The sequence below is a fragment of the Crotalus tigris genome, unplaced genomic scaffold (assembly GCF_016545835.1).
Source record: "Crotalus tigris isolate CLP2741 ecotype Arizona unplaced genomic scaffold, ASM1654583v1 scf7180000019189.1338056, whole genome shotgun sequence".
NCBI lineage: Eukaryota > Metazoa > Chordata > Lepidosauria > Squamata > Viperidae > Crotalus > Crotalus tigris.
In genome coordinates, this window is record NW_024097425.1 from 775,394 (window position 1) to 787,699 (window position 12,306).

The 12,306-nt window shown below is 40.3% G+C and overlaps 1 protein-coding gene across 1 annotated transcript; it reads left to right on the forward strand.

Annotated features, from left to right (window-relative positions):
• The first annotated feature begins 837 nt into the window (after nucleotides 1–837).
• LOC120315924 (L-amino-acid oxidase-like) lies at nucleotides 838–12,077 on the forward strand. Its single transcript, XM_039360966.1, has 7 exons — nucleotides 838–947; nucleotides 3,759–3,985; nucleotides 5,263–5,369; nucleotides 6,967–7,168; nucleotides 7,483–7,536; nucleotides 9,350–9,486; nucleotides 11,273–12,077. Exons 1-7 carry the CDS (start codon nucleotides 935–937, stop codon nucleotides 12,075–12,077), a joined length of 1,545 nt encoding a protein of 514 aa, XP_039216900.1. The 5' UTR covers nucleotides 838–934.
• The last annotated feature ends 229 nt before the right edge of the window (nucleotides 12,078–12,306 follow it).

Consider the following 12,306-nt stretch of genomic DNA (forward strand, 5'->3'; position numbering starts at 1 on the left):
GTAGATACCGGTGGCCTTCAGGTGCTATTTTCCAAAGCACCTGACGGCAGGACAAGAAGCAACGGATGGAAACTAATCAAGGAGAGAAGCAACCTAGAACTAAGGAGAAACTTCCTAACAGTCAGGACAATTAACCAGTGGAACAGCTTGCCTTTAGTAGTTGTGGGTGCTTCATCACTGGAGGCTTTTAAGAAGAGACTGGACAGCCATTTGTCTGAAATGGTATAGGGTTTCCTGCCTGAGCAGGCGGTTGGAATAGATGACCTCCAAGGTCCCTTCCAACTTTACTACTACTACTACTACTACTACTACTACTACTACTACTACTACTACTATTATTATTATTATTATAAACACTCGTACTCCTTTCCCCCTATTGTAATTGTAATAAGGGGTTTCCCCGTCCTGACCGCTCCTTAAGGAAATGGCCAGTCCAGCAAAGGTAGCTTGAAACTCCTCTTTTTCTTCTAGTCATTGAAGTTGGGATTCATTTCCCCCAAGTGGTTCGCAAAGGAGCTCTCCCTGAGATCTCTTTTCCCTATTTTGAAAATTCAGTGGTTTCTGCGGGGTTTTTTAAATGGTTTGTTTCTCTTTTAAAACATTCCCCTTTCAAAAAACAAGATGCTCCCTGCTTGAATTAGAATTATTCTATTACTGCTGTTAGAGTCCTTTGTTAGAAATTACAGGGCAGGAGTTCAGTTGTACCAGATATCTTGACTGAGTTTTATGCTTAAATACAAGCTGTGCTCTGCTGAATTTTCTGCCCCCTCCAGGTAGGTGTGTCAGGATCTAACTCAATGGAAAGTTTGCCATTGAAAAGTTTTCAAGTGAGATAGCCAATTTTCTCTAATTATGATTTACCGCTGGCCTCAGCCAGACACCTCCTGAGTATAAATAAGAGCACAGATCTGCATCCTTATCCTGCGCGTTGAACATGGCCAAGTTCTGTAAGTATTTTATTTTCTGGATAGAGGTTATTTTAGGACTGTATGCACTTGGTGTATTCAGGTATAATGGTGAATCTTGAATAATAGTTTGAGCCATGCATAGATGGATTTCCTTTGGAATCCAAAGGAAGGAGGTCTTTAGAAGTGCTTCAGCTGGCAGCTGCTTAGGCAGGTCTATCTTCTGGATCATGTGGTGACCTTCTGCAGTAATAATAGAACATAGAATAATAGGGCTGGAAGGGATCTTGGAGGTCTTCTAGTTCAACCCTCAGCTTGAGCAGGAGACACTATACCAGAGGTCCTCAATCTTTTGGGCACCAGGAACCAGTTCTGTGGAGAAAAGTTTTTCTGTGGACCGGAGATGGCGTGGTTTTGCATGCTGCCGGCATCTCGTGGATGGGGCTTCACTTATTTGTATGGACCAGTTGCTGGCATTTATTTATTTATTTATGAGACTTATATACCGCTTTTAAGTGCAAGCACTCTCTAAGCGGTGTATACCAGTAAGCAATGTATATATATATTTACATTGCCCCCAACAATCTGGGTCCTCATTTTACCTACCCCGGAAGGATGGAAGGCTGAGTCAACCTTGAGCCGGTGAGATTTGAACCGCTGACCTGCTGACCACAGTCAGCTAAAGTGGCCTGCAGTACTGCACTCTAACTGCTGCGCCACAGCCCGGTCCTGGTCCATGGACCGGGGGTTGGGGACCACTGCACCATACCATTTTGGATAAGTGGCTGTCCAGTCTCTTCTTGAAAACCTGGAAAATATCTTAATATTAAATATCTTAAATTGTTTAGGTTAAAGACTTGCCGACAGGGCTATGAGCATATCTTTACATGCTCCAAGGTATCTTCTTTTTTTGGAATCTAAAGTTAAAGGTTATCATGAGTCACTTCTATTTGTTAATTTCTTAATCAACAAATAATTTGCCCAAAACAAAGCTCAAAAGCTTTTAGACAGGTTTGGAAAAAACGGCTGTACTTAATATCCATGACTCGAGAAAAAGACTTGATTCACTGAGTTCTCCATAATTCATAAAATTCATTTCTATATTCTTCTCGCCATTTTTTTTTCACAGACAGAACTGGGGAAAGATAGTGTGTTACTACAAGGAAATCCTTAAGATCCTTCATTCCTTCCCCAACACCCCACTCCAAGTAGGATTTGATATTTCTGATTTTACAACATGGATGAGAAAAAAAAAATCATGCTGGATTAAGTTAAGCATTTTAAATTGTTTGTTTATTTTTAAACTGCTAGTTCACTTTTCTTCCAAGAGCTCAAGGGGGCTTCCATGAAAATCTCCCCTCATTATGTCCTGTCCTTTGAGGCTGCCAGAGAATGATTGACCCAAAGTCACTCAGTATGGGTTCAGGGCAAAAGTCCTAATGCAACATCTTAACTACCAAAGTTTGCTGCTCTTGAAAAATGACAGCTTGTTCCCCTCTCCACAGCATAGCTTAGCATATCTGAACTGCAAATAACCAGAAGCCCATTAGGTGGCAAAAAAGATGTACATCCATTTGCTGCTATCTATTGGTCCTCTACATTGTAGCTGCCCAGATATGGGTGTCTTTCTGCTCCCTCCCTCCTTATGTTCAGCCATGCATGATTCTTGAATGCTCTCTAGACAAGACTTTGCAGTTTTTTTGGCAAGATTTTTCAGAAGTAGTTTGCCATTGCCTTCTTTCTAGGACTGAGAGAAACTGACTGGCCCAGGTTCACCCAGCTGTCTTTGTGCCCAAAGCAGGACTAGAACTCAGTCCTGCAGTTTCTAGCCTAATGTCTTAACCACTACACCAAATGGCCTCTTTATCCTTTCTATAGTAACAAGTAAAGGATTAAAGCCATCTTACTTCTCATTCCAGGTTCATGGTCCAAACTAATATCCTACTATGTCGAATTTTAGGAAACAAAATGAAAATATTGCATTCATGGGCAAGATTATAGTTGATTAAGCTAGTCCATTGATTGATTGATCGATTCATTGATTCATCTACCTACCATCAAGTCATTTTCAACTCCTAGTGACTACACAGACATTCTCCATGAATATTTAGCCTAACCATGTCTAACTTTATCTTTCAAATCTCCTAATAATGCAGTCATCCCCATTGTAACTGAGTCCGCCTTGTGGTTGGTTGTCCTTTTCTTCTCTTTTCTTCCACCTTTCATAGCATCCAAGCTTTCTCCAGAGAGCTATGTCTTTGCATCATGTGTCCAAAGTAGGATAACTGGAGCTGGTTATTTGTGTGTCAACTGAGAACACTGTGTTGATTTGCTTGATGATCCATTGGTTTGTTTTCCTGGCTGTCCATGGTATTCTCAGGAGTCTTGTCCAACACCAAAGTTCAAAGGCATCAATAATCTTTCCATCCTGCTTTTTTAAAGTCCCTTTTCGTCTTCTTCATAAAGTAGGATGACAGAATGGCTAAATAGATAAGCAAAAAAATGCTGTTTTCATATGATCACCCATTATATGTTTGCATAAATTCATAGATTGGTTAAATATTTTCAGAAATTTGACTATTGTTCATTCAGATATTAGTAGTTATGACTATAAAAAGAACTGTGATGTTCGTTTTCTTAATTGGTTCTTTAAACTACTTGAAATGAGGTTGCTTGTGCTTTATGTCCCGCTCTCCCACCTGGTGAGCTAACACCAAATGGTTATTTACTTTCTCCAGAAAAGATCCATGGCTTCCAAATTAAATTCCTGACTCAGAAAGTTAGCCAAAACATATTTTCATTTGCTGTCTCCTTTCCTTCATCTTTCAGTCATAGCTTGTTTTTTTTTTCTAGCAATTTTGTCACCCATACTACTTCTTACAGCCATCTGTGTCTCTGAAAATCATGCCAATGAACAGGAAGATTGGTGGAAATGTTTTGAGGACCCTAACTATGAGGAGCTGTTAAATATTGCCAGAAATGGGCTGGAAAAAACTTCAAAGCCAAAAAGAATTGTGATTGTTGGGGCAGGAATAAGTGGACTCACTGCTGCCAAATTACTGAAAGATGCTGGACATCAGGTAATGGTGTTGATGAAAAAGACCAATCTGCAATCTTAACCGTCAACTATATGGAGAGGTACCTGTGGTGAATGGTGGGAGAGGTATTAAAAATGTTGTGTTCCAGCGTGATATCTCAACATGACTTCCGAGTAGAAAAGGTAGGTCAGTATAATTCAAACTGTATACCAGTGGTTCTTAAACGTACTCATTTTTCCAGTCTCCACTAATGCCATTGTTCTCACAAATACAAAATAAAACAAGACTGCATTATTTTACAACTGGCACCTTGCAGCAGTGGTCCCAGATTGGATCTTCAGTTCACAAACAAGCATTTACAAATTCCTCCCTTACCCTCCAGGGTGTTGGAGGGGTTACTTCACTAGTTGTGACTGATTTTAAGAGGTGGTGCTCATCTCCGTTTCTTAAGCCAAAGAGCCACTGTTGTCTGGAGATGTTGCCGCGGTCATGTGGTCAGCATGACATCACACCAAAGCACAGAGCATATGGTGAAACATAGTACGCTATTATCTTCCCGCATGCTCGTATGTGGTACCTATTCATCTACTTGTATTTGCATGCTTTCAAACTGCTAAGTTGACAGGAGCTGGGGCAAGTGATGGGAGCTCACCCCATTTCACAGTACTTGGGTCTCAAACTGCTGAACTATAAACCTTTAACGGTGTAAAACTCCAGTGTCTTAATCACTGAGACACAATGTCCCTTATTATCCTCCAGGTTTTGCCTAAATTACCCCCAGTTTAGGAACCACTGCTTTATACAGAGGAAGATGGCTAAGCAAAAGACTGAATCCAATGTCTCACAGACTTTGACAAACAAATGTGTTTGAGTATATTATACTAACCCTTCCTAATGCATGCTCTCTATAAAAAAATCAATTTTTTGATAACTAGCATCAAATTTTGTATTTGCGGTATCTGAAAATTGACACAGATAACAGTTTTCTGTGTCTCAATAAATATTTAATCAATAACATTCTGTTATCTGGTATTTGATAGGGTTCAAAATCTGAACAAATTAAGAGATTTATTTGTGGGTGGCATTTTTTTGTCTTCATGTTTCTTGGTCATTTGAAAACATTCTGTTAGATTAAGCTAACTGTTAGAAGTGCTGCTTGTATGCCTCCCACAGATATCTGAATATGAATTCTTTTATCAATTAGAACCATTGGTTGTCCAGAAAAATCTGGAGTTTCTTACGTTTGGGGAATAGCAATTCTCCAAAGAGAAGGAGGCAGGAGGAAGCAAGAAAAGCTGTTGTAATATGTTTGCTCCTAGGTTCATGTCTTAGAGGCCAGTGACCGTGTTGGTGGGCGGATAAAAACCCACCGCGAGAAAGATTGGTATGTGGAATTGGGAGCGATGCGCCTACCTAAGGCCCACAGGTAACAAAAAGGTCACGAAAACAATAATAACCTCCTTCTAGTATTATGGCTTCAATAATGGCTTCCAGGGTTTCTCTCATCACTTGTTCCTCTCCACCTAAAACTCTCTTCCTTTCCACCCCACCCCCCTGTCTTTTTGGATCTGTTCTTTATGTCCTTCTTTTTCAGCAGTTTCACTCAGGTCTTCCCCTCATGCCTCTTGATATTCAATTTTCCAACGTGCCCAAGCAGCTTTCTGACTTTTGGTGGCCTGGTACTTAGGGCCTTGAAGCTCCCTAAGAGGTTCCCAGAGTTATAGATTTTTTTTTCAATCGTCACATTGTAGGGGCATCCACAAGGGTTTTCAAAAAACATGGCGCTGGTGACTGGAAAGCCCATCTCTCTTTAAAATGCCGCATATGTTTGATGCAAGTAAAAAGGATGTTGGGCTTTGATCACAAGGTGGCATTGTTGTAAACTAGCTGAAAACATTGAGTTTTCAATCCCTGTACTCTATACACAAGAATGAGCACAAAGCCTGATTACTGGCATTCTATCCCATCACCATTTTTCTGTTTAGAACTAAGATTTCAACTAAACATTGAATTGTAATTCATTGAACGTTATCTCACACAACAGAGATTTAAGACTCCCCACAAGTTCAAATCTAGTAGTGGGAATAATAATAATAAAGTTGGAAGGTACCTTGGAGGTCATCTAGCCCAACCCCCTGCTCAGGCAGGAAACCCTATACCATTCCGGACAAATGGCTGTCCAGTCTCTTCTTAAAAACTTCCAGTGTTGGAGCATTCACAGCTTCTGGAGGCAGGTTGTTCCACTGGTTAATTGTTCTCACTCTCAGCAAGTTTCTCCTTAGTTCTAGGTTGCTTCTCTCTTTGATTAGTTTCCATCCGTTGCTTCTTGTCCTGCCTTCAGGCGCTTTGGAGAATAGCTTGACTCCCTCTTCTTTGTGGCAGCCCCTGAGATATTGGAAGACTGCTATCAGGTCCCCCCTCGTCCTTCTCTTCATTAAACTAGACTAAACAAGACTTCCTACACTAGCTCTCAAACTAGCGATTGACAAAACTGAACTTCAGACAACACATTAAGCTTCTACTTCAATCAACATTTAGTCCAATTGCTGGTAAAGTGCTATATATAGTACAGATAATCCTCATTTAGTGACTACCTCCTTTAATGACCATTTGCAACGATGACATTAATAAAAAAGTAACTTTATGACCAATCCTTGCTTTTACAACCTTTGCAGCTCTGTAAAGCAAAGGAAAACAGAGGTAAGATCATAAGCACACTGGTGGTTTCGCTTAGTGACTCCTTTGTTTCAGGACCAAGTGACTGCCTTGCTTAACAATACTTGTTTCTTTCTTTTAAATACTTTTTCATATTTACCTAGAGGTAATCCCCCATTATCTCCACTCAAACAGAAAACTCAAAAGTGTGTGTGTTATCTTTCGAAGAACATCTGCACGGAGCACCTAAGAGGGATACAAAGCCAGATGCAGAGAAATATATTCCGATCTTTTTTTCTACTGCCTTTTTCATGGTCTAGTAATTAACCTGCAGTGACTCACTGTTTTGCATTTTTTTTATACACCAGAATTTGTCATGAATATATTAAGAAGTTCAATCTGTTGCTAAACCCCTTTGCTCTGTCGAATAAAAATGCCTGGTACTTGTTCAGAAATAGAAGAGAAAGAGTGGCAGCTGTGAATGAAAAGCCAAATGTTTTTGGATATCCGATGCGTCCCACTGAGTTGGGAAAATCTGCTGAAGAGCTCTACAAGAGTGCACTGGACAGGGTAGGTATTGCCAAGATGTTATTTTGCTCAGTTCAGATATAATAATGATGATGATGATAATAATAATAATAATGATAATAATAATAATGATAATGATAATGATAATAATAATAGTATGGCAGTGCCATTTTTTCAGTGCCATTGTAACTTTGAACGGTCACTAAATGAACGGTTGTAAGTTGAGAACCACCTGCATTGTATGACTGGAAATCATTTCTGGAGTACTGAGAGTAGAGAGCATACAAAACATAGCTTCAATAATTTTACATATTCCTTTGTTCTTATTTGCTTCCTTTGTTTATGACTCTTGTCAGACAACAAAAAACTGCACGAGGCTGAAAATGAAATACGACTCATATTCTACCAAGGTAAGAATGGTCTTAAGAGTAACCTGGTTAAGAATACATTGCAGTAATCCAAATGAGAGATAACTAAGGCAACTACAAAAAGATGAGGGTAATGGGCTTATTGGGATAGGTCAGGGGTAGGCAACCTTGGCTCTTTTATGACTCATGGACTTCAATTCCTGAGTCAGCTATCTCAGGAATTCTGGGAGTTGAAGTCCACGAGTCATAAAAGAGCCAAGGTTGCCTACCGCTGGGATAGGTTATCTTCCAAGTTTCCCCTTCCCATCCTCATTTCCCCCACTGAGTCAGAGAAGAGCCAGGCAAAATCTCTTCCTAATATTTTCTCTTCTCCCAGGGCTCAAGGTATGCTTCTATACTGTTTGCTTTTGTAATGGCTTCTGAATATTTTCATGGCCCCCTTCATATTTTCACAAAAAGGAAGTTGAAGATAAGTCAGAAATTATCTACTGAGTTTAATGATGTCTATGGAGATTCTCAGTCATCCAGGTCATGGTTGTCCCAAAGGTGCTTTTTCAAGAGGCAACTGGACTTTGTTTTTCTTTGAAGATGTTTCACTTCTCATCCAAGAAGCTTCTTCAGTTCAGTTCAACTGAAGAAGCTTCTTGGATGAGAAGAGAAATGTCTTCAAGAAAAACAAAGAAAATCCAGTTGCCTTTGAAAAAGCACCTCTGGGAGTTTAATGATAGCTTCTTGAGAAGATGACAAACCTTATATATTGAAGGAAGATTCTGGATCAAGTATTTGCTTTGAGTTGGTTGTAAATGAAATAAAAAAAAACAAATTTGTAGGAAAAGAGCAGGCAGAGCTGGAGGGTGGAGTTAAGGTGTCATCAGCTTAGAGTTATGTTCCCACAAATTCACCAAGTCCAAACCCCTCCTGAATTCTCCTGACCCTTATCTGGTGCCAAATTAGTGTTAAATTTTAGTTGACCAGATTCTTGTGCATTTGTTGTTGTTAGTTGTGAAGTTGTGTCTGACCCATCGTGACCCCATGGACAACGTTCCTCCAGGCCTTCCTGTCCTCTACCATCTTCTGGAGTCCATTTAAGCTCATGCCTACTGCTTCAGTGACTCCATCCAGCCACTTCATTCTCTGTCGTCCCCTTCTTCTATTGCCCTCAATCTTTCCCAGCATTAGGCTCTTCTCCAGTGAGTCCTTTCTTCTCATTAGGTGGCCAAAGTACTTGAGTTTCAACTTCAGGATCTTGCCTTCTAAAGAGCAGTCAGGGTTGATCTCCTCTAGGACTGAACGGTTTGATTGCCTTGCAGTCCAGGGGACTCGCAGGAGTCTTCTCCAGCACTGTAGTTCAAAGGCCTCAATTCTTTGTCGCTCAGCCTTTCTTATGGTCCAACTTTCACAGCCATACATTGCAACTGGGAAAACCATGGCCTTGACTATATGTACTTTTGTTGGCAGGGTGATGTCTCTGCTTTTTAATATGCTGTCTAGATTTGCCATAGCTTTCCTCTCCAGGAGCAAGCGTCTTTTAATTTCTTGGCTGCAGTCCCCATCTGTGGTGATCTTGGAGCCCAGGAAGATAAAATCTGTTACTACCATTCTTGTGCATAGGCTTGAATAAATCTTCTATGCTGGGTCCTTATGAATGGTCTTGATTCTTTGCACCTGATATTAATCTGGTCAACTGAAGTTCAACACTAAATGGGTTGTGGCAACACAATGACTCTAAACTGATGACATGCTTAACTCCACCCTCCAGCTCTGCCTGCTCTTCTCCTACAAAATTAGCTGTAATTCAAAAAAGGAAGCTTTTGTATTTTCCCCCCCTTATCAATTCCATTTTTTTCTTTAATAGGAATATTTAATTAAAGAAGGAAATCTGAGCAGTGGGGCAGTAGAGATGATTGGAGATTTTTTGAACGAAGATGCCGGATACTACGTGTCATTTTCTACTTCTGTCCTGGGTTACATAAGCTTCTCAGATGAGAATGGGTAAGATTTTTGTATTTTCTTGATTGTTATGAAACAGTGTTCACACACAGATACCTCATTGATCAGGTCTTGACCAAGACGTTGCAGTTTTGAAAGGACCTTGACAAACTTGAGAACATCCGGAGGAGCAACTATGATGACAAGGGGCTTGAAAGGAATCTTATGAGTAGTGGCTGGGAGGTGTTGGGCATGCTAAGCCTTGAGAAGAGAGAACTATGAAGACACATGATCTTCAAGTATCTGAACGGCTGTTAGGTAGAAGATGGAACAGAATTGTTGAGAATGGTTTCAAAAATTAAAGGCTTTCAGACAGCTCCCTAAATATAGCTAATCCTCAACTTATGACCACAATGGAACCGAAAATTTCAATTGCTAAACAAGGTAGTTGTTAAGTGAATTTTGTACCATGTTATGACCTTTCTTGCCACAATTGTAATGTGAATCACTGCACTTGTTAAATAATAATAGTAATAATAATAATAGTAATAATAATAATAATAATAATAATAATAATAATAATAATAATAATAATAAAAAAGTTGGAAAGGACCTTGGAGGTCATCTAGTCCAACCCGCTGCTCAGGCAGGAAACCCTATACCATTTCAGACAAATGGCTGTCCAGTCTCTTCTTAAAAACTTCCAGTGTTGGAGCATTCACCGCTTCTGGAGGCAGGTTGTTCCACTGGTTAATTGTTCTAACTGCCAGGAAGTTTCTCCTTAGTTCTAGGTTGCTTCTCTCTTTGGTTAGTTTCCATCTGTTGCTTCTTGTCCTGCCTTCAGGCGCTTTGGAGAATAGCTTGACTCCCTCTTCTTTCTGGCAGCCCCTGAGATATTGGAACACTGCTATCATGTTCCCCCTCGTCCTTCTCTTCATTAAACTAGACATATCCAATTCCAGTAACCGTTCCTTGTATGTTTTAGCCTCCAGTCCCCTGATCATCTTTGTTGCTCTTCTCTGCACTCTTTCTAGAGTCTCAACATCTTTTTACATCGTGGTGACCAAAACTGGATGCAGTATTCCAAGTGTGGCCTTACCAAGGCATTGTAAAATGGTATTAACACTTCACATGATCTTGATTCTATCCCTCTGTTAATGCAGCCTAGCACTGTGTTGGCTTTTTTGGCAGCTGCAGCATACTTCTGGCTCATATTTAAGTAATTGTCCACTAGGACTCCAAGATCCCTCTCACAGTTACTACTATTGAGCAAGGTACCACCTATACTATACCTGTGCATTTGGTTTTTCTTGCCTAAATGTAGAACCTTTCTTTTTTCATCGATTTCATTTTGTTAGATAGCGCCCAGTGTTCAAGTCTGTCAAGATCCTTCTGTACCTTACACCTGTTTTCTGGAGTGATGGCTATTCCTGCCAGCTTGGTGTCATCTGCAAATTTGATGAGTTCCCCATCTATCCCCTTATCCAAATCATTGATGAAGATGTTGAAGAGCACTGGGCTCAGAACAGAGCTCTGGGGCACCCCACTACACACTTCCCTCCATATAGATGCGGTTCCATTGAGGACCACATGCTGAGTACAGCCAGTCAGCCAGCTATGAATCCATCTGGTGGTGATGCTGTCTAACCCACATTTTTCTATCTTATCAAGTAGTAGGTTGTGGTCTACTTTATCAAATGCCTTACTGAAATCCAAGTAAATTATATAAATTATATATAAAATTTGTAACACAGTTGTTAAGTGAATCTGGCTTTTCCGTTGCTTGGTTATTCCGATTATTCTTTTATTTATGTCTTTATTCCTATTCCTTCTACCTCAACCTCTTCAGTTTTGAGGAAATCACAGGTGGATTTGACCAGCTGCCCAACAGCTTCTATAAGGAACTGTCCAGGATAATCCATTTAAACAGCAGAGTGGAAAAGATCATTCGCTCCAGCAAGGATGTGAAGGTGTTTTTCCACAAGGAGGATGAAGATGACTCATCATTTCTGATTGCTGACTATGTCCTTGTCACAGCAACAGCAAAAGCCACCCGGCTCATCAAATTCCAGCCCCCTCTTTCCCATTTAAAGGCTTATGCTCTGCGCTCATTGCATTATACAAGTGCTACTAAAATTGCCTTGGTTTGCACAGACAAATTTTGGGAGAGGGAAGGAATCCGAGGTGGGAAGTCCATCACAGATCGCCCAATGCGATTAGTCTTCTATCCCAATCATGACCTCCCTAGTGGCCTTGGGGTGCTCCTGGTCTCATATACCCTGCATGACGATGCTGACTTCTTTGCTCCTCTTAGTGACAACGAATGTCTTGACGTAATTATGGATGATCTTTCAAAAATCCACAACATCTCCAAGAATTACCTTGAAAGTGTATGCAACAGGCATGTGATTCAGAAATGGGCCCTGGACAAATTCTCCATGGGGGCCTTTGCTTTTCCTACCCCATACCAGTATAACTTTTTTCTCAAGGCTTTGTTTCAGAATGAAGGCATGGTGTATTTTGCAGGAGAGCATACAACTTACCCTTTTGCTTGGATTGACAGTGCAATGAAATCGGCTATAAGAGCAGCAAGTAGCATTCATCTTAGTGCTCATAACTCTATATCCCAGGAGCTGAAGGAATTACCCTGGTAATTCAGCTTCTCTTTCAGATGAAAGAAGGAACAATTTCTTCATGGTTCTTGCTGTTGAGTAGTGATCTGTTTGTGATAATAGCTAATTCTTAAGAGACAAGGGAATAAATTATAACAAGGAAAGAGAAGATTATTTCATGATCCTGATTGCTGGAATAATAATGCTGATAATTTATAGTGTTACCAAACATGAATAAAAACAAACCCTTCTTTTAAAAACTTTGCATGTT

Excerpts from the sequence above, each read along its gene's own strand:
- LOC120315924 (XM_039360966.1), top strand. Across the intron at positions 3,986-5,262 it reads TGAAAGATGCTGGACATCAG|GTTCATGTCTTAGAGGCCAG; the intron begins GTAATGGTGTTG and ends GTTTGCTCCTAG. Across the intron at positions 9,487-11,272 it reads AGCTTCTCAGATGAGAATGG|TTTTGAGGAAATCACAGGTG; the intron begins GTAAGATTTTTG and ends CAACCTCTTCAG.